This window comes from Podarcis raffonei, chromosome 7 (genome assembly GCF_027172205.1).
Source record: "Podarcis raffonei isolate rPodRaf1 chromosome 7, rPodRaf1.pri, whole genome shotgun sequence".
Classification (NCBI taxonomy): domain Eukaryota; kingdom Metazoa; phylum Chordata; class Lepidosauria; order Squamata; family Lacertidae; genus Podarcis; species Podarcis raffonei.
In genome coordinates this window covers 89,657,060-89,677,298 of record NC_070608.1, presented here as the reverse complement: position 1 = coordinate 89,677,298, position 20,239 = coordinate 89,657,060, and the positions used below count along the sequence as shown (strand labels likewise).

General features: G+C 41.0%; 1 protein-coding gene across 7 annotated transcripts in view; it reads right to left on the bottom strand.

Moving 5' to 3' along the window:
- The window catches only part of CFAP61 (cilia and flagella associated protein 61), a 123,458-nt gene that overhangs the window by 31,529 nt on the left and 71,690 nt on the right, over nucleotides 1-20,239 (bottom strand). For 6 of the 7 annotated variants that reach the window (XM_053394886.1, XM_053394888.1, XM_053394890.1 and 3 more), the window contains 3 exons: nucleotides 14,221-14,319; nucleotides 9,926-10,094; nucleotides 3,124-3,298 (listed from right to left, as the gene is read on the bottom strand). In XM_053394886.1, the coding sequence (XP_053250861.1) occupies nucleotides 3,124-3,298; nucleotides 9,926-10,094; nucleotides 14,221-14,319 (443 nt within the window). The remainder of the gene's footprint in view (nucleotides 1-3,123; nucleotides 3,299-9,925; nucleotides 10,095-14,220; nucleotides 14,320-20,239) is intronic. The other variant, XM_053394887.1, reaches the window with a different exon arrangement.

The following is a 20,239-nucleotide window of genomic DNA, read 5'->3' as shown; positions in this document are numbered from 1 at the left end:
GAGCGGCCCCTTGTAAGGTCGTGTCAGCATGGATGTTAAAATCCCTCCAGACAACTCCAGAGTGACTAGTGGGGTGCCACAGGGTTCTGTCTTGGGCCCGGTCTTATTCAACATCTTTATCAACGACTTGGATGATGGACTCAAGGGCATCCTGATCAAATTTGCAGATGACACCAAACTGGGAGGGGTGGCTAACACCCCAGAGGACAGGATCACACTTCAAAACGACCTTGACAGATTAGAGAACTAGCCCAAAACAAACAAGATGAATTTTAACAGGGAGAAATGTAAAGTATTGCACTTGGGCAAAAAAAATGAGAGGCACAAATATAAGACGGGTGACACCTGGCTTGAGAGCACTACATGTGAAAAGGACCCAGGAGTCTTGGTGGACCACAAACTTGACATGAGCCAACAGTGTGACGCGGCAGCTAAAAAAGCCAATGCAATTCTGGGCTGCATCAATAGGAGTATAGCATCTAGATCAAGGGAAGTAATAGTGCCACTGTATTCTGCTCTGGTCAGACCTCACCTGGAGTACTGTGTCCAGTTCTGGGCACCACAGTTCAAGAAGGACACTGACAAACTGGAACGTGTCCAGAGGAGGGCAACCAAAATGGTCAAAGGCCTGGAAACGATGCCTTATGAGGAACGGCTAAGGGAGCTGGGCATGTTTAGCCTGGAGAAGAGGAGGTTAAGGGGTGATATGATAGCCATGTTCAAATATATAAAAGGATGTCACATAGAGGAGGGAGAAAGGTTGTTTTCTGCTGCTCCAGAGAAGCGGACACAGAGCAATGGATCCAAACTACAAGAAAGAAGATTCCACCTAAACATTAGGAAGAACTTCCTGACAGTAAGAGCTGTTTGACAGTGGAATTTGCTGCCAAGGAGTGTGGTGGAGTCTCCTTCTTTGGAGGTCTTTAAGCAGAGGCTTGACAACCATATGTCAGGAGTGCTCTGATGGTGTTTCCTGCTTGGCAGGGGGTTGGACTCGATGGCCCTTGTGGTCTCTTCCAACTCTATGATTCTATGATTCTATGATTCTATAACCAGGCTAGTTGTCTTCAGGAGAACATCCGCCACAATCTGAAAAAGCTTGAGCAGGGTGTCCTTGGTGCAGCGGGATGGTCGGTACACCAATAGGAATTCTGTACTGCTCTTATTGCCCAGACTCCAGAACATGCACTCAGAAAACTGGGTCTCGCCAACAGGACGCCTGATGCAAGCTAATGACTTCCTAAAAATCCTAGAATGGTCATCTAGTAGCCAGAGCCCCTATCTCTTGTAACTATACCCCTGCACACACACACACTGTGTGTGTGTGTGTGTGTGTGTGTTGGTTGAGAGCTCTTTGCTGCATAGTGTATTCAATAAATTTGTATATAGAAGTTTCTGATGAGACTATCACAAGCATCCCAATGGAAAGTGTTCTTATACTGGAGGAAGTCAGATATGCAGTGAAAACTATAGCATCTCCAGTCTCTTGGGGTATTCTCAGCAGAGTTTAATTTCTGCCAGTGGTCACCAGGCTTCAGCCCTGGCATATTTTCAATGTTTGGGCTCAGTCTTGAAACATAGTAAGTAGAAACAAAATTAAATGCTCCTAAGCAGAAAAGATATTAGCAGAAGGTGAGAGGGGAGCCTGGTCACCTGACCTCCAGTTCCTGAGTCACGGCTGCATACTGTGACAGGTGGGAGTCCATGTGTTTCCAACTGCGGCCTCAACACTATCGTTCCTCTTCCTGTCCCAAGATGCAGCAGCAATGCAGGTGACCAAAGGTGGAGACTATATTTTCTATCCACTCCTGAGGTACAGATAATATTTTCCTCACCACTGGGGCAGAGAGTCCCCATACATCAAGTCTGAAGAGCATTTCTATATTATATAGAAAGTTATTTCTGCTACGCCTCTGCAAGGAACAAGGACATCATTATTACAATGATGTGCTCTATGTGAAGATACCCTTGAAGATGACTCGGAAACTTCAACAGGTCAGATTACTGGCTGGGGTTATCTTTAGAACTTATATAACCCAAAACACCTGCATTGTTTGCCAGTTCAGTTCCAGGTCCAATTCAAGGTGCTCATGCTACTGTTTATTTAAAGCCCTAAATGATTTAGTCTCCAAATAATCTGAGAGATCACCCTCCTTCCCTACAGACCCTATTGGGTGTTAAGATCAGCAGGGGTTAAGATCAGCCTCTTGATAGTTCCACCACTCTCAGAGGTTTGGTGGAAAATGCATTATCTACAGCAGCCCCTGAGTTGTGAAATTCCCTCCCCACAGAGGAACACATGACAACTTAACTGTAGAGTTTTCAGTGAATGCTGAAGATGTACTTTTTTTACCCTGGCCTTTGATACCTGAGATATGTGTTTTCAGGACCCACCCTATTCATGTGACTGTAATTAGCTGTAACTGTTTTTAATAATGAATTTAAAATGGTTGTAACCCACCCTGGGACCTGCTGGTGAAGGGCAGGTAATTTAATACCCCATTCTATTACAACAACTGAGAAGATCTGTTTGCTCACAATGTAGAAAACTGCACGACACCCCCCTGCATATGTATAATGATGGAATTCTATGTGGATTGGCATAGGAGTTGGCAGAAACAGGTTTAAATGTGAAAACAGTCTCTTAAAGCACATCTATGCATCTTGATGAAGGGGCAAATGTGTGTCTATATTAACATAATGCGCATGGTACCAGTGGCACACAGCGTTGGCATACTTGTACAGAACATGCAGAAAGCTCAAAGTCCAATGAATCTGCTGTGCTTCAGATCTCATATTCTTTCCAGCATATTTTAATTTAAAAATGTTGTAAATAACTGCAAAACACATTTACCAATGAAATTATCTAATTTGTTAATTAATGATTAAGGCCAGACTCTGCTTATTTCATGAAATAATTATAGATATTTCCAAACAAATTATGGATTGTTTCAAGCAAAAAAGTATGATGGCCTCCCAAACTGACATGAAGTTGCAAATTAATGCCTAAAACAAATAATGGCAGATGAAGCATTTTGCAAGGATTAATTAGGCTATAATTATATGCTGAAAATGGAGATACACTCAGCCAAAAAACGCATCAACAGCCCCTATCCTCCTTACCTGAGGTATTAACAACTTTGTCTTTTAAATACTTCATTGCTATTAAGGCATCTTCATCGTCAGAAATAGCAAAAAGGTTGGAAGGCACTACTCCTGTATATCTTTGCCTATAGTTTGTTGAGACCTCCCTGTTGGTGAACAATTTTTTGATATCTGCACCAGTAGGACATGGGGCCTGTATTAACAGATGAATAAAAATTGCAGTATTATTGTTTGATTACATCAGTTTCCTCATGGATTTATTTTAAAAAATTGTAGTGTACTTTTCTATCACAATACATTAGCTAGGAAAAAGTAATGACTCCAGCAGCGGGTGCACACAACAAAGTCACCAAAAGTGTGGGGAAGCTACTTGTATTTCTAATTTGCTCTGAAACATTGAAAATACGGTCTGGATGCCACCACTGTGGGAGTAAGGGCCTCCATCTTCAGATATGTGCAGTACCACAAGGAAGCAGGTAGTTCTTAAGACATTCCATTTCCGGGTAAATTAGGGCTTTAACAGTCAAAAACAACACTTCAAATTGTGTGGGAAAATAAAGAACTGCAATGGCTGCCACTTTAAGATATGGTAAGATAAAGCAAAATTTATGGGAGCCAGACAGTAATCTAGCAGCAGCTGTATTCTGCACTAACTGTGGAATGCCCTCCCATCAGATATCAAAGACATAAACAACTATCTGACTTTTGGAACACATCTGAAGGCAGCCCTGCTTAGGGAGGTTTTTAATGTTTAATGTTTTATCATGTTTTTAATATTCTGTTGGGAGCCGCCCAGAGTAGCTGGGGAAACCCAGCCAGATGGGCAGGGTATAAATAATAAATTATTATAATAATAACTGAAGTTCCCAAACAGCTTTCATAGACACCCCATATAGTGCATTGCAGTAATATAACCTGGACAAATGGAGGTCAGTCAAGATCAGGTTTATTTTGGAAAAACTGCAGTTAGAGAGCCAGCTGAAGTTTAGTAAAAGACACCTTGAACCATTTGTACCACTTGGACACTCACCTGTAGAAGTTTACCTGACAGAGGGATCTAGGAGGAATCTATCTCCCCTGCTCCAAACCTGGTCTTTCAGAGGATGTAAAACTTCACTACATCCAAATCTCCATCTTGTCTGGATTAAGCCCTCAGTTTATTAGTCCCATCTTTAGCAATTGTATAGCACAAGTGCTACTCTGTGTGTGGACAAGCTCCCATAATTGGAGATCTATCACCGTGACAACAAACCACTTTGAGGTTTTTTTGGGGTTTTCAACAATTAAATGGTATGTGTGTGTGTGTGTATTTGTTGTTGTTGTTTAGTCGTTTAGTCGTGTCCAACTCTTCGTGACCCCATGGACCAGAGCACGCCAGGCACTCCTGTCTTCCACTGCCTCCCGCAGTTTGGTCAGACTCATGTTTGTAGCTTTGAGGACACTGTCCAACCATCTTGTCCTCTGTCATCCCCTTCTCCTTGTGCCCTCAATATTTCCCAGCATCTGGGCCTTTTCCAGGGAGTCTTCTCTTCTCATATGGTGGCCAAAGTATTGGAGCCTCAGCTTCACAATCTGTCCTTCCAGTGACCACTCAGGGCTGATTTCCTTCAGAATGGATGCATTTGATCTTCTTGCAGTCCATGGGACTCTCAAGAGTCTCCTCCAGCACCATAATTCAAAAGCATCCATTCTTCGGTGATCAGCCTTCTTTATGGTCCAGCTCTCACTTCCATACATCACTACTGGGAAAACCATAGCTTTAAGTATACGGACCTTTGTTGGCAAGGTGATGTCTCTGCTTTTTAGGATGCTGTCTAGGTTTGTCATTGCTTTTCTCCCAAGAAGCAGGCATCTTTTAATTTCGTGGCTGCTGTCACCATCTGCAGTGATCATGGAGCCCAAGAAAGTAAAATCTCTCACTGCCTCCATTTCTTCCCCTTCTATTTGCCAGGAGGTGATGGGCCCAGTGGCCATGATCTTCGTTTTTTTGATGTTGAGCTTCAGACCATATTTTGCGCTCTCCTCTTTCACCCTCATTAAAAGGTTCTTTAATTCCTCCTCATTTTCTGCCATCAAGGTTGTGTCATCTGCATATCTGAGGTTGTTGATATTTCTTCCGGCGATCTTAATTCCGGCTTGGGATTCATCCAGCCCAGCCTTTCGCATGATGAATTCTGCATATAAGTTAAATAAACAGGGAGACAATATACAGCCTTGTCGTACTCCTTTCCCAATTTTGAACCAATCAGTTGTTCCATATCCAGTTCTAACTGTAGCTTCTTGTCCCACATAGAGATTTCTCAGGAGACAGATGAGGTGATCAGGCACTCCCATTTCTTTAAGAACTTGCCATAGTTTGCTGTGGTCGACACAGTCAAAGGCTTTTGCATAGTCAATGAAGCAGAAATAGATGTCTTTCTGGAACTCTCTAGCTTTCTCCATAATCCAGCGCATGTTTGCAATTTGGTCTCTGGTTCCTCTGCCTCTTCTAAATCCAGCTTGCACTTCTGGGAGTTCTCGGTCCACATACTGCTTGAGCCTGCCTTGTAGAATTTTAAGCATAACCTTGCTAGTGTGTGAAATGAGTGCAATTGTGCGGTAGTTGGAACATTCATTGGCACTGCCCTTCTTTGGAATTGGGATGTAGACTGATCTTCTCCAATCCTCTGGCCACTGCTGAATTTACCAAACTTGCTGGCATATTGAGTGTAGCACCTTAACAGCATCATCTTTTAAAATTTTAAATAGTTCAGCTGGAATACCATCACTTCCACTGGCCTTGTTATTAGCAGTGCTTTCTAAGGCCCATTTGACTTCACTCTCCAGGATGTCTGGCTCAAGGTCAGCAACCGCACTACCTGGGGTGTACAAGACATCCTGGGGTGTACGAGACATCCATATCTTTCTGGTATAGTTCCTCTATGTATTCTTGCCACCTCTTCTTGATGTCTTCTGCTTCTGTTAGGTCCTTACCACTTTTGTCCTTTATTATGGTAATCTTTGTACGAAATGTTCCTTTCATATCTCCAATTTTCTTGAACAGATCTCTGGTTCTTCCCATTCTGTTGTTTTCCTCTATTTCTTTGCATTGCTCCTTTAAGAAGGCCTTCTTGTCTCTCCTTGCTATTTTTTGGAAATCTGCATTCAATTTCCTGTATCTTTCACTATCTCCCTCGCATTTTGCTTGCCTTCTCCCCCCCACTATTTGTAAGGCCTTGTTGGACAGCCACTTTGCTTTCTTGCATTTCCTTTTTATTGGGATGGTTTTCGTTGCTGCCTCCTGTATAATGTTACGAGCCTCCGCCCATAGTTCTTCAGGCACTCTGTCCACCAAATCTAAATCCTTAAATCTGTTCCTCACTTCCACTGTGTATTCATAAGGGATTTGATTTAGATTGTATCTTAACGGCCCAGTTAACGGCCTACTTTCTTCAGTTTAAGCTTGAATTTTGCTATAAGAAGCTGATGATCTGAGCCACAGTCAGCTCCAGGTCTTGTTTTTGCTGACTGTATAGAGCTTCTCCATCTTTGGCTGCAGAGAATATAATCAATCTGATTTCGATGCTGCCCATCTGGTGATGTCCATGTGTAGAGTCATCTCTTGTGTTGTTGGAAAAGAATGTTTGTGATGACCAGCTTGTTCTCTTGGCAGAACTCTATTAGCCTTTGCCCTGCTTCGTTTTGAACTCCAAGGCCAAACTTGCCAGCTGTTCCTTTTATCTCTTGATTCCCTACTTTAGCATTCCAATCCCCTATAATGAGAAGAACATCCTTCTTTGGCGTCATTTGTAAGTCTTCATAGAATTGGTCAATTTCAGTTTCTTCAGCACCAGTAGTTGGTGCATAAACTTGGATTACTGTGATGTTAAAAGGTCTGCCTTGGATTTGTATCGAGATCATTCTATCATTTTTGAGATTGCATCCCAGTACAGCTTTCGCCACTCTTTTGTTGACTATGAGGGCCACTCCATTCCTTTTACGGGATTCTTGCCCACAGTAGTAGATATGATGGTCATCCGAACTGAATTCGCCCATTCCCGTCCATTTTAGTTCACTGATGCCCAGGATATCAATATTAATTCTTGCCATCTCATTTTTGACCACATCCAACTTACCAACGTTAATGGTTCGTACATTCCACGTTCCTGTGCATATTTTTCTTTACAGCTTTGGACTTTCCTTTCGCTTCCAGGCATATGCGCAACTGAGCAACCTTTCGGCATCAGCTCTGAATCTACTTGTGCTTGTCCTCCGCTCTTCCTCAGCAGCATGTTGGACGCCTTCCGACCTGAGGGGCTCATCTTCCAGCGTCATAACTTTTATATGCCTGTTGTCTTTGTCCATGGAGTTTTCTTGGCAGGGATACTGGAGTGGCTTGCCGGTTCCTGCTCCAGGTGGATCACGTTTGGTCAAAACTCTCCACTATGACCTGTCCATCTTCGGTGGCCCTGCACGGCATAGCTCATAGCATCTCTGAGTTATTCAAGCCCCTTCGCCACAGCAAGGCAGTGATATGAAGGGTGTGTATACACACACACACACACACACACACAATTTGTTTAATCATGTTATGTTGATCTTTGATTTGTATGACTACTGAAAGAAACTTTGCCACGGCCACTGTGATATCATTGGACTTGTCGTCCAGAAGATATTTGATATAATAGGCTTCAATTTGCCAATAGTGGTTTAATCAATAGTTCCCAAGCTTGATCATATTGTCCGCAATGCAATAAAATATCCCTCATGCAGTCAACGTCCTGAGAGCATACATAGATCCTATTTTGATAAGGGATACTTCTCAGTTTGCCGTTTAACACTTCTGATGGGAATATATTTAATCTGGCTTTGGTGAAAAGACACTGATATGTTGGTACAGACAAATTTCTAAAATATGCAGGTATCTGAAACTCGAACCCATAGTGAATTCCTACTGCTAATGGGCCACAGATAACATGAGATTGAGATCGGAGATCACTATGTGATATGTCCCAGAGCCTTTGCCTCAGAGATTCAAGGGCAGTATCATAGCCCAGATGGTACAGGAGAGAAGGTGGCATACTAATCGAAGTGGCTTTTCTAACCATAATTTTCATCCATAAAGCTGGTAAACTCCTTGTTGTTTAGGTATGGAAGTAACCCCTTCCCTAGGCCAAAGACTGAGATCTTGAGCCAGTATCTCAGGGCAGCCCACCATGCTTTAGTTGATAGAGGACATTCACCTGTTTTTAAAAATAGTATTGCATTTGGAACACAATTTGGAACTTGTAGGAGGGACCGGAGAAACTTTGCCTGGAAGACATCAAACCTGGAGAATGAGCCATTGAACCAGATGTTTGAGGCGTAGAGGAGTTGAGAGACAGATTTTGCATTAAATACCTTAATGGCTGATGAAACATAATGGCCTCCCCTTGTATAAAAGAATCGAAGTATAGCCAGTTGGCTTACCTCCGCCTTTTGATAGGCGGTCTGCCAATGATGTTTCCAGGACTTGGAATGATGGGATAGAAGACCTAGGTACCGGAAGAATTTGGTCTGCTCTAGTTTGTGACCATCCAGTACTCATTTACTCGGGGAGAATCTCTTCTCCACCAGGACTTTTGATTTTTCATAATTGATGGATAACCCATTACCAGAACAGTAGTCTGAGAATTTCCTTAGTTGGTAGTGCAGGCCAGGTCTGGTTTGGGAGAGGATGGCCGTGTCATCCGCATACAACGAGAGGGGTCTTTCTCATCCCTATTTTTGGAAGATGGCCATCAGGGTCCATTAACCTTCCCGCTAAGTCATTCAGAAACAAACTGAACAAAGTAGGGGCCAAAATGCATCCCTGTCTCACTCCCCTATCCTAAATGGTATGTTAATTTTGTTAAGTAAAAGTTAAGTAAAATAGTTCAGATCCCTGAGCCTCAACTAACTTTCACAGGGATTCTGAGGAACTGAGGCAAATATTGATGGCAACAGATGGAAGTTCTAAGTCTTATTGACAAATTAAAAACTGGCATTGCACTGAGTCTAGATGGCATCCACTCAAGAGTTCTTAAAGAACTCAAAGATTGATAGACTTACCAAGCATACAGAAGAGCAAGTCTTGCTGAAGTAGAACCAGCATGACTTCTGCAGGGGCAATTTTGGTTTCCCTAATATTTTTTAATTCTTTGAGAATGTTAACAAACATTATAGAGGTGATCTAGTTGACACTATGTACAGTACTTAGATTTTCAAGAAGCTTTTGACAAAGTACTACACCAAAGACTTCTGAGAAGCATAGCAGTCATTGAATAAGAGGAGAGGTCCTGCTATGGATCAGAAATTGGTTAAGGAACAGGAACCAGAGAATAGGAATAAGTGGGTAATTCTCTCCATGGAGTAATGTAGAAAGTGGAGTCTCCCACTACTTTGTAGTGAATGGAGCATGTGAGGGTAATTAAAGTCACCCATTACTCAGACCAAATATCCTTACTGATATCAAGAAGAGCTGTTTTATAGTTCTGATTCATTTCAGCAGGGCCTGTGAAAGAGAACAGGATTGTGCCCTTCGTGATCTCCACTAGCGGACTTATGTAGTCCGATCCAATGCATATTTGTTGAGATTTAAGTCTCACTGAGTTTAGTGAGACTTACACTTAAGTGGAAGTGCATGGGATTGCATCCCCAACTTCTGAAATTTATTTTTTACTTGTTTTTAAGCAAAATTCTGTATTAAGTTTGGTGCATTAAAGAATTGCAAATTTTCCATTGTTGCAAAGAAGTCACTTTCTCTGTGCTCTTTGATTTCTCTACATTTGTGGGTTTTCATTCATTCAGTTTCCATCTTCACCTGATACTGCTGGCCAGCACAGAGAATGAGATGGTCATAAGGCACTTTTCTCCCATTGGAAACCAGTACATGTTTTGCAGCTCTGTCTATGCCAGTCATTTTTCCAACCACAACATTAATCCATGAACTAAGTGACATCAGTGCGTAGTCATTCTCATTAAAACAATGGCTGTGAAAAAAGAACATGTGATTTTTTATTAGTTGACTGCAAGCATGAATTGTATACTTGGTGAGCTGGTTAAAGTCTCAGAGTGCATCAAGTGCTCTATCTTACAGAAGTTTACTGAAGTCCACAATGAGAAATTATTCAGTATAAAGAACTTGAAACAAACAAGTAAAACAATAACCCGTTCTATTAGATCACATTATAAAATACTGTGAATGTAACAATAGGATATTAAAATACATATGAAGTTTGAATCATACTTTGGTTCAACTATGATCAGTAGTAGGACAATTCAACAATAAAGTGTGGAGATGCTAATTTACATTGCAACTATGTTAAACTGTAAATTCCTTGAGGTAGGGACATTATGGGCTGGATTCAACTAGTCAGGCAGCGGAAACAAGTGCAATGAATTTCACTAGCACAATGGGGCTCCATCCCCAACCCCTGTATCAGCTTGGGGAGTGATAGGAGAGCCCAGGCCAATATGCAGGGGTAGGAAAGAGGAGACTGTTTGGTCTGGCAAGCAGAAATGCTCACACTGATGAAACGACGAGTTTAATGACTAGTTATTAAACTGGAGGAACAATCAGACAGTGAAAGAAGGGTAACCCCCCCCCCACTTAGGAGGCCTATAGGAGAACCAGGAAGGGGCCGACATGGCTCAATTAATGACTGGATATTCACCCTGAATTTAATAATAATAATAATAATAATAATAATAATAATAATAATAATAATAATAATTTTTATTTATACCCCGCCCTCCCCAGCCAAGGCCGGGCTCAGAGCGGCTTACAAGCAATAATAAAAACAAGTTGAATGATTACAACTTAAAAACAACATTAAAATACAACATTAAAATATTGAAACATTAAAATATTAAAATTTAAACATATCAGGGGCAAAGTGTGGGGGAGGGTGTGATGGAAAAGTATGTTGAGTCCCCGAGTGTTTCTCCCCCTGCCAGCAAACAGTTAACCGGCCCGAGTTCCAAGGGAGGCGGAGTGGAGGGCGAGATTCCTGGGTCTGTGAGGGGGGTTCTGTCAGGAGGTGAGGAGAGCGAGAACTCCCAGGAGATGCTCTCAGAACCCGGTTAAAATAGACAAGACACAGTCCCACACGCTGCTTTGCAGGAAATGGGTCCTCAGAGGAATACTCTGACAGGAAAGGGCAATAGTGGTTCTGAGGCCAAGGAGGATTTGGGGGCCTGTAGGGAAACAGTCCAGTTAAAATCCTACGTTCCTGAAGTGTGAGTGGAGAAGTCTGACCTATGGAAGATGTGTAAAAGAAAGTAACCTTAAGCCTGAACAGCATACAGCCTATAACTTGAAACAGTACTGTATATGTTTTAATAAAAAGCAACAGCACTGTTTGTTACATGTCTGTGGAAGAAGAAGAACCAAAACTCATTGTTTACATCTGTTTTAATAAAGTTTGTTTGCAACCTGTTTTCCAAAAAGAAAAATCCACTGTTGCTCGTGATTCATTCTCCATTGGGGATTTCACCTGAGGGAAAGGGAAACAGGCCTGGTGCAGCAGCTCCAGGGAGAGAGAGGGCTGTTGTGCCATTGCAGAGGGTGGGGGGTGCTGGTTGTGCCCACACAACAGGCACCCTTCTCTAGAAGAGAGCCCAGAGAGGGAAGCTGTGCCAGGCAGGGCCTCCGGGGCGGCTACGCCTCCTTTGCCTCATGGCCGGCAAGGAGCTTCGCCACTGGGCTGGCCGAGAAACAGAGAGGGCTGTGGTGTGCCCAGAAGTTCCTTGCATGGCAGCCCCACACCAGCACCACGCCACTGCCACCAATGGCATGAAAAGATCCCATTGGGTTCCAAGAGGCAGAAGCAGAACTGATGAAGTTCCAAGAGATGTGGTAATTCTCTTTGAACACTATGGGCTCAAAGATTCAATTTGCAGAGTGCTATGGAATGTTAGAAACCTAAAATACAACAAAGCCATCATTGTAACAGGTGTAATAAGAAACCAAGAAGAAGAAGAAAATATTAAAGATTGGGGGGAAATTGTGGAATAATTGGAAAATTCATATATGCAAATAAGTTCCTTAGCAGGGTAAATGTAAAACAAGCAGCTAAACATATTTTTAAGAGAAACTAAAGAACAACTTAGAGATGGAGTAATGTAGATAATGCAGTGTAAAAATTAAAGCTAAAAAGCAACCACAAAAGGGGAGGAGGAGGGAAGACAAATTTATGTGTATTAGAAATATATGTGATTTGTGTTTTTGCAATTTGTATGTTTGTAAATCTTTGAAAAACCGAAAACTAAAATTTTATATATATATATATATATATATATATATAAATATAAAACAATGAAATATTCTAGGATATCAGCCCAACCACACTGGGGCAGAAGAATGGGAACTTTGACCCTGGACCTCTTACCAATGCAGTGACTAAAGCATGTTTAACTAAATCTTTGGACCTTTAAAAAGAATGTACAATTTAGTCAGCCATGGGGCAAGCTCACTGTGAAATGCTTTTTAAAAAAGCTTCTTCTCACCAATGTAGTGTCCCCTTTGAATGGCCATTATTGTGTCTATGTCCGACAAGTCAATTCAATCCTAGAGGTGGTGGAAGCACCACAAACATGGTGTTTTTCAAAACTGATACTACTTCTGAAACCAGGGAGATCCTATGAAAGCCAAATCATATAGGCTGATAGCTCTCGTGAATGGAGATGCAAAGTTATTCATAGACATAATGGTCATGTGTCAGGTCAGGTGGCAGGAGCAACTGCTTCATTGGGGCAAGACCTACTGGGAAGGGTTGCTGTGCTCACTAGGCCTGAGCTGTTTTGTTTCTTTGGATAAAGAGTTAACTTCACTGACACCTTGTGAGTCATTGCTGACCTGTGAGAGATGCCAGAGGCCTCCACATGGTGTGGGAATCAGAAATAGGCCACCCAACTGAATATCACAAATGGGAGGGTAAGTGGACCACTCCCCCCCTAAAAAAATCTCTGCCCTCTTACAGGAGGTCTCACTCAAGGTCATTCTCTGCTGGTACTGGATGCAGTTAGACAGGCAAAAATTAACCCCTCTCTTTCCCCTTTATGTTGGAAGGGTTGTGGAAAACCTGGTTAATTTATTCATGTTTGGTTGGAATGCCCCCATGTTAAAAACTTTTGAAACAGAGTATTTCCCATTATATCCTCAACCAAGGTCATGTAGCACCAGATGTTTTGGTAACTGTGGAGCATCTTTCACCCAGACAGCTAGGCTTAAATCTGGAGATGGGATTTCCATCATCTCCACCCCCTTCACCAGGCTCTTCTGCCACTGGGAAGAGTCACAAGCTGCAGTCTGCCCAGTTGCCTGGGTGAGGAGATCCTGCCCCAAGTTTGAAAGCTGATTCTAAGAACAGTAATTATTTCTTCTTCCACATTTATTTTTAAAGCTTATAGAAATGTTACTGAAATATTACAATCTACCATCATTATCATGAATTCACACAAAGAAGGCAATACTTGAATTGCTGGTTTTTGTAGAACTCCCTCTAGAACAGGGGTCAGAAATCTGGATCACCAGCTGTCCCCTTACTCATTGCTGAAGACTACTTTATGGAGTCATTTACTCAGCAAGACTTGTCCTGAATTGATGTAAAAGCAGAAGGTATTATTCCTTTTGGTTATAAATTTCCAATCTTCCCACAAGTTCTGATATAATAGGCTATCAACAGTTCAAAATTAAGGTTACCAGCTGCAGCAGGTGAAATGGTGAGCTACACTTGATGTCTTAATGATCAAGTGTAAACAGTTACATGCATGTGTTCCTAAGCTAGAAAGAGGCATCCTTCTCCCCTCCAGTCTGTGAGTTTTAAATTTTAGGAACATTGGGGTTATGGGCTGAAACCTGAAGAATAGAAGTTCATTCAGACTTTTACACTAACAACATTGTAAAAGGCACCCCCAACATTTAAAAAAGGCAAATTGGGGAGTGATCAGGTAGGGACAGATGACAGGGATCACAGGAAAGTAGGAAAGCCAAACATGACAACTGCCCGTCATTCATTACACAAACCAGCCACATAACAGATATATATTTCACAATTTGAAAAGAATGCTTACATTTCAATCTGTCCAACATTACTGAAAATGATTTAAACAAACCTGTTAGATAAAAACCGGTTATGTAGACAATTTGACTCTTCTTTCCCAGGAAGTCCATGAGTTGAAATCAAGGTTAGGTTGTTAAATTTCAGATGTGGACTAAATGAGGGGGAAAAGGGGGAACAGCAAATCAGATTTGTTGAGGCAACACTGCTGAGACTTAGCTTACATTCGTGTTTCGTACTTGTAAGCAATTGACTTCCCCACCAACTTACGAGTTCTTCTTGGTTGTTCAGCATTTCATATGCAATCATGCAAAAGCTAAAGGTATATGCTTTGCCAGTGTGGTCATTAGTAATCTAGTTGGCTTTCACAAACTATTTTGATGCTTAAAAACAACCACACATTGTTACCATAATTTCCATATATTTGCAGAACCAACTGCTCAGTGTATTCTTGGTCCTAATGTTGTAATGCAGTTTATGGATAGGGTGAGACTTTCACTGAAGAGTATTAGGACAACCCAATCTCTATCAGCTACTCTCTTCCCGTATTTCGCAGGGCTGATTTGGATACAGTGCTAAACTATGGTTAAGTTATAGTTTATCATTAGGTGAAAAGGACTTGGAATATGTATTTTCCACTTCCCTCTACTCCTCTGGCATAACCATGGAGAAGATATTTGAAGCACCCCCTTTATCTGTTAAACTAGCCAGAGTTCCTTGTTACACTGATGCTAAAAGAATTGCACTGGCTCCCAGTATGTTTCTGAGCACAATTCAAAGTGTTGGTGCTGAGCTTTAAAGTCCTAAATGGTTTCGGGCCTGTATACCTGAAGGAGCATCTCCACCCCCATCGTTCAGCCCGGACACTGAGATCCAACTCCAAGGGCCTTCTGACAGTTCCCTCATTTCAAGAGGTGAGGTTACAGGGAACCAGGCAGAGGGCCTTTTCAGTAGTTGCACCCACTCTGTGAATGCTTTTACTATTTTTTGCTGGGAGCTGCCCAGAGTGGCTAGGGCAACCCAGTCAGACGGTCCACTTCCAAAATATTGGAAACACAAGGATTGAAATCAGGGGTGCCAACATGAATAAAATATTGTGGAGGTCCAGGTAAGCCCCACCCTGCATAATCAATCACATGATGAAGTGCACACACATGATTTGAATGGGAATGCCCATCCACTTTGTGGGGGCCCAGCCCCCTCAAATATTTTATTGTGGGAGCTGAAGCCCCCACAGCCCCTAGAAGTTGGCTCCTATGATTGAAATCATTCAATCACACACAATCTAAAAATGGGCAGAATTAACTGCCTCAAAAAGAGGCTGATTGGAAGAAGCAAGGTCAGGGTAGTGAAACATGTAGATCTAGGGGACAGCCTCCTCTTTTGGTGATCATTTCGAATCACAAAAACTCTTACAATACAAGATTGTGCATATTTGCTCAGAAATAAGCCCCGCTGTGTGCATGCCAATAATTGGGGTTTTTTTGCTTGTTGCACAGTAACAGTTCTTCACAGCACACAATTGGGAATTACTGCATTACATCTATGCAATAATTTTGATTAAGGACTCAATTCATTACAGACACAATAGTGATTCATATATCCTAGGTTTATATTCCTTGCTATCCATCTGAAAGCAAATAAAACAAAAACAAATTTCTGGTCACTGGAAAAAAATGAGGGAAATTATGAAATATCTCTAAGAAGAATTGCTTCTACTTTTAAGGTAGGTTAAGAATGCTGAATGCCATGTGTTGTACAAGCATTGGGCACCCTTTGGTTAAAAAACAAAGCTTCAAGTTAAGAGCTCAACCCAATGAAGCATTAAACAAGTGCACCTGCATCATTGAAGCAAATAATTCCAGCAGAGATTCATGTTGCTGTGACTACAAAATGGGAAGAACAGCTCAAAGATACTTGTAAAGCAGTAGGGATTAGAGTATCTAGGGAAATAAGTAAAAGGTATTGGGTTTCATTGCCTGGTTTTAGAGGGCAGCTAGAAAAGAAGGACTCAACATCCTTGGCTTTAAAATAAAAAGGATCATGTTGCCAATCTATTGGAAATACAAGAAACTGTAAAAGATTGATGTTTTCTATGTTTTTCATTAATGGCAAATCAGTCAGATCATCAGTACTTTTAATGATTCCAATGGATGGGGTAGTTACTTTTTTTTTTAAAGGAACCAAAACACACCTTTTCCCAGCAATATTCAAAAAATGTTTTTCAGTAAATGTCAGACACACTGTGAGCATTACACTAACTTGTAAATCTTAACCATTAGAAGGCAAATATTCTAGCACATGGTTTGAAGGCAGATAATGCAATCATCTTGCTCAAACTGAGTAAATCTGGTCCTGGTCAGTGGCTGCAGAGCCATGCTATGTATGTTGATGTGAGGTCCGCAGAAGAAAAGCAGGATAGAAAGATAAATTAGTGGGGAATGTCAGATAATATATGTAAATCTCAATGCTGTTTTTGTCCCCCATTACCATACCACAGTCTGGTGCAAAGTGGCCTATTTGGCATGGTATATGGAGCATTTTTACACATGTACAATTATTTGGGCCTGAATACAGGTATCATGTGCACTTTGAATCTGTGAACATCTAGGTCTTGTCTCATGTATGGAAGCCTCTGCACACTGCCATTCACACAAACACACAGAGCTGAATATTGTCTCCAACTCAAATGTCTGTGTGTGCTTTGATTCACATTTGATTCACATGCTGAGCAAATTGTCTCCTCATCTACTTCAGTGGTGGGGCTGCTCTATATCTGCTGAGGGATGGATATGAGGAACTGTTCCCTCTACTGAAATGAAGGGAAAGACATGGTGGAGATCTGTGCATAGAGAAAATAAAACCCAGGTTAGAAGTATTCAATTTATGCTAGCAAAAGAATATATTTAAAGATAATTCCCAAAAAATATGTTTGGATGTACTGTATAACTACATATGTTAAATTGATTGTTGCAAATTTAAGGCACTTTCTCTACTGGGTTTGTGGCACATTTGTCATGGACACCATCCACTGTAAATGTGATTTCACAACAAGCCAAGATAGAACATGCCCTATTTATCTCTGTCCCATGAAAAGAGACAATATCTGAATGAAGCTACTCCAGTAAGACTGAGCACATGACAAACCATTGTATTGTTTTGCTTTGGCATAATTTACCCTCAGTACGAAGGGGAAACAGTGGAGAAAGGGGGCACATATTTCAGCCAATTCATGTGGCAAAAGGCAGATAGCATAAAACAATAACAATTACTAAAACATTCATTAGATGTTAGCCCTGTGATCAGCAAGTAAGCACTAACTATTTAATTAGTCAACTAATTAGCAGCAGGCGACATGGAAGACTCCTGACATTCTCAGACAAATGTAAGATAAAAAGCCTAATTAAACAGCAAGCATTATGCTACCTATTGCCAAACAAGACAGCTGTGCAGGATATTGTGTAATATTGGGCTACAAGATAACAGGACTTGTAGCTATTCTGTCACAAGTTAGGTTTTAGAAGCATGCAATTTCTAAGCTATTTTTAGACAGCTAAACAGCCCCAAAGGAAGGGAAAGGAAATAAGAATTCATTCTAAACCGAAAATCAGTGCTTTTACGTAATGTATCTATATATTAGCAAGGGAAGTGCTATCCACTGTGAATGGTACGTGCACATTTAAGTGACCATCTTTCCCTGCAATATAGATATTTATTTTGAGAGATACAACTTTCCCCCTATCATCAGTTCCATGGTTATTGGGAAAGCTGGCAATTAAAATATTAATGTGACATTCACTACTGACATTACAGTGCACCCTTGAAATTGTGATCCCTGGTTCTCCAGAAATGCAGAAGCTGTATCAGTAATGGAACATGGCTTGTGATGTATAAGGCCCCTCATAGCCCCACTTCCATAACTGGAGAAGCATGAGAGGGCAATGAAAACAATGTCTATAAGATCCATTAAGGCAACACCTTGCTACTAAAACCTCTTTATGCCACTCTACTGAAAATAAAGAAGCACCAGTGAGAAATGCAGGAGGTATTTTCTATCTCAGTGGGACATACACATTTTAAAGGAATGCTCCTTAGCCTATTTCCATGCTCTGGTAATAAGCTGAGATGCTGCTCTAGCTTGCAGTTTTCTGCTATAAAAACAGCAGTGACTAATGTTAGCACCTTAACAAAAGTAAAAAAAAAGGGGGGGTTATATCTTTCCAGCATTTTTAAAAACATTTATATTTTAAATCTTTTCAAAGCCCCAATCACAGTAACTAGCATGCCTGAAAATGAATTATATTTGTCTGCTCCTGTGCTAACTGCTTATGCAAAATAATTAGGCAGTAAGAATAATGAAGAGGAAATAGCTTCCTTTTTAAAGATTAGGTTTAAAATTGATTCTATTTTTAGCATGTGTCTCTCCTGCAAGAAAATCAAGAAAGGCTGAGTGGACTTAATATCCAGGTCCTAGGAGTGTACATAAATTCAGGAATGAATTATAAAACTGCAGCATTGTGTGGATTTATAAAAGTGACTGCTCAGGATAAAGATGTGGTTATAACAAGGCATATTTTATTAGTGCATCTTAAAATATCCAGAATATATCAGATTCCCACCCTGCAATGTGATTGTATCTGAAAACTTTGTTTCATTTCAGAGGCTCTCTTTCCTGTGGCTAGTGGACACCCAAGAGAGAGCCTTATTGGTTACGACATCCAGAACGTGGAATTACACCTAGTGAGATACCACCTGCTTGTGGGGTAGGGGTAAAAATGATTTCAGTTAAGCAAACCAATTTAGAATCTTGATTTTAGTGTATATTCTGCTCCTGTTTTAACTGCTTACTTTTAGGATGTTTTGCTTTATATAATAATATATTTTTCGTCACAGAAAGACTTCAGTATTTTATGCTTTGCACTAGAATGCTGCATAGGAAAGGCATGAAATTAAATAAAAATATATTATTTCTCTTAAACAAGAGCTTGCAAAAGCATGAGAACTGCTACAGATTGTCCCTATTTTAGCACTGTGCAAACTCTTCCACTACTGCATGAGCAGGTATATGCAGTAAGGCACTAGTGTTTTCCATTTTATAGCCAATAACCAATGATGATAGGGGAAAACTCTACCAGTAAGGAGATCCAAGCTGGATGTTCCAAGCTTCGACTGTGTGTCTTATGCAAACCAACTTTGTGTTTCTATACAAATAATTAAGAAACGTGTATGGTTTTGGAACCCAAGTTAAACTGTTTGTCTTTTCTTGCTGCTGTATGAATCTGATCTTTGAAGAGTTTGTAAGTAAGCCATTTTTAACTTACTAAACATGTGGTCTCTTTCACGGCCTAGGACCCTCGTACCTACGGGACCGCCTCTCCCGGTCTGCCCCACGGAGAGCCTCAAGGTCCATAAATAGCAACACCCTAGTGGTCCCAGGCCCTAAGGAAGTTAGATTGGCTTCAGCCAGAGCCAGGGCCTTTTCAGCTCTGGCTCCGGCCTGGTGGAACGCTCTGCCTCATGAGACCAGGGCCCTGCAGGATCTGATCTCTTTCCGCAGGGCCTGTAAGACAGAGTTGTTCCGCCTGGCCTTTGGCTTGGAGCCAATTTGATTCCCTCCCTCTCTTTCTTTTTTCTTTTCCTTCCTGCGATGAGGCTACATTTTAATATTTTAATGTTCCATTATTTTAATGTTGTATTTTATTTTTGTTTTTAAGTTGTAATCATTCATCTTGTTTTTATTATTGCTTGTAAGCCGCTCTGAGCCCGGCCTTGGCTGGGGAGGGCGGGGTATAAATAAAAAATTATTATTATTATTATTATTATTATTATTATTATTATTATTATTATTTCAAGGCTAAGGAAAATGGGGAATTTTGGAAGCAACTTATAAGGGGATATTTTTAAGGTCTAACAGGTTATATTTCCATGCTTTGTGTACTGCATATTTTGTGATTTTAAGTTTCTGCTGGAGCTCTCTCACCAAAGAGTACTTGCCCCCAAACCTGGATCTAGGCATCCAGGGAATTCTCCTTTGTATTATATCTAGTATTTTATCTTTTACCAAAAAATATAAG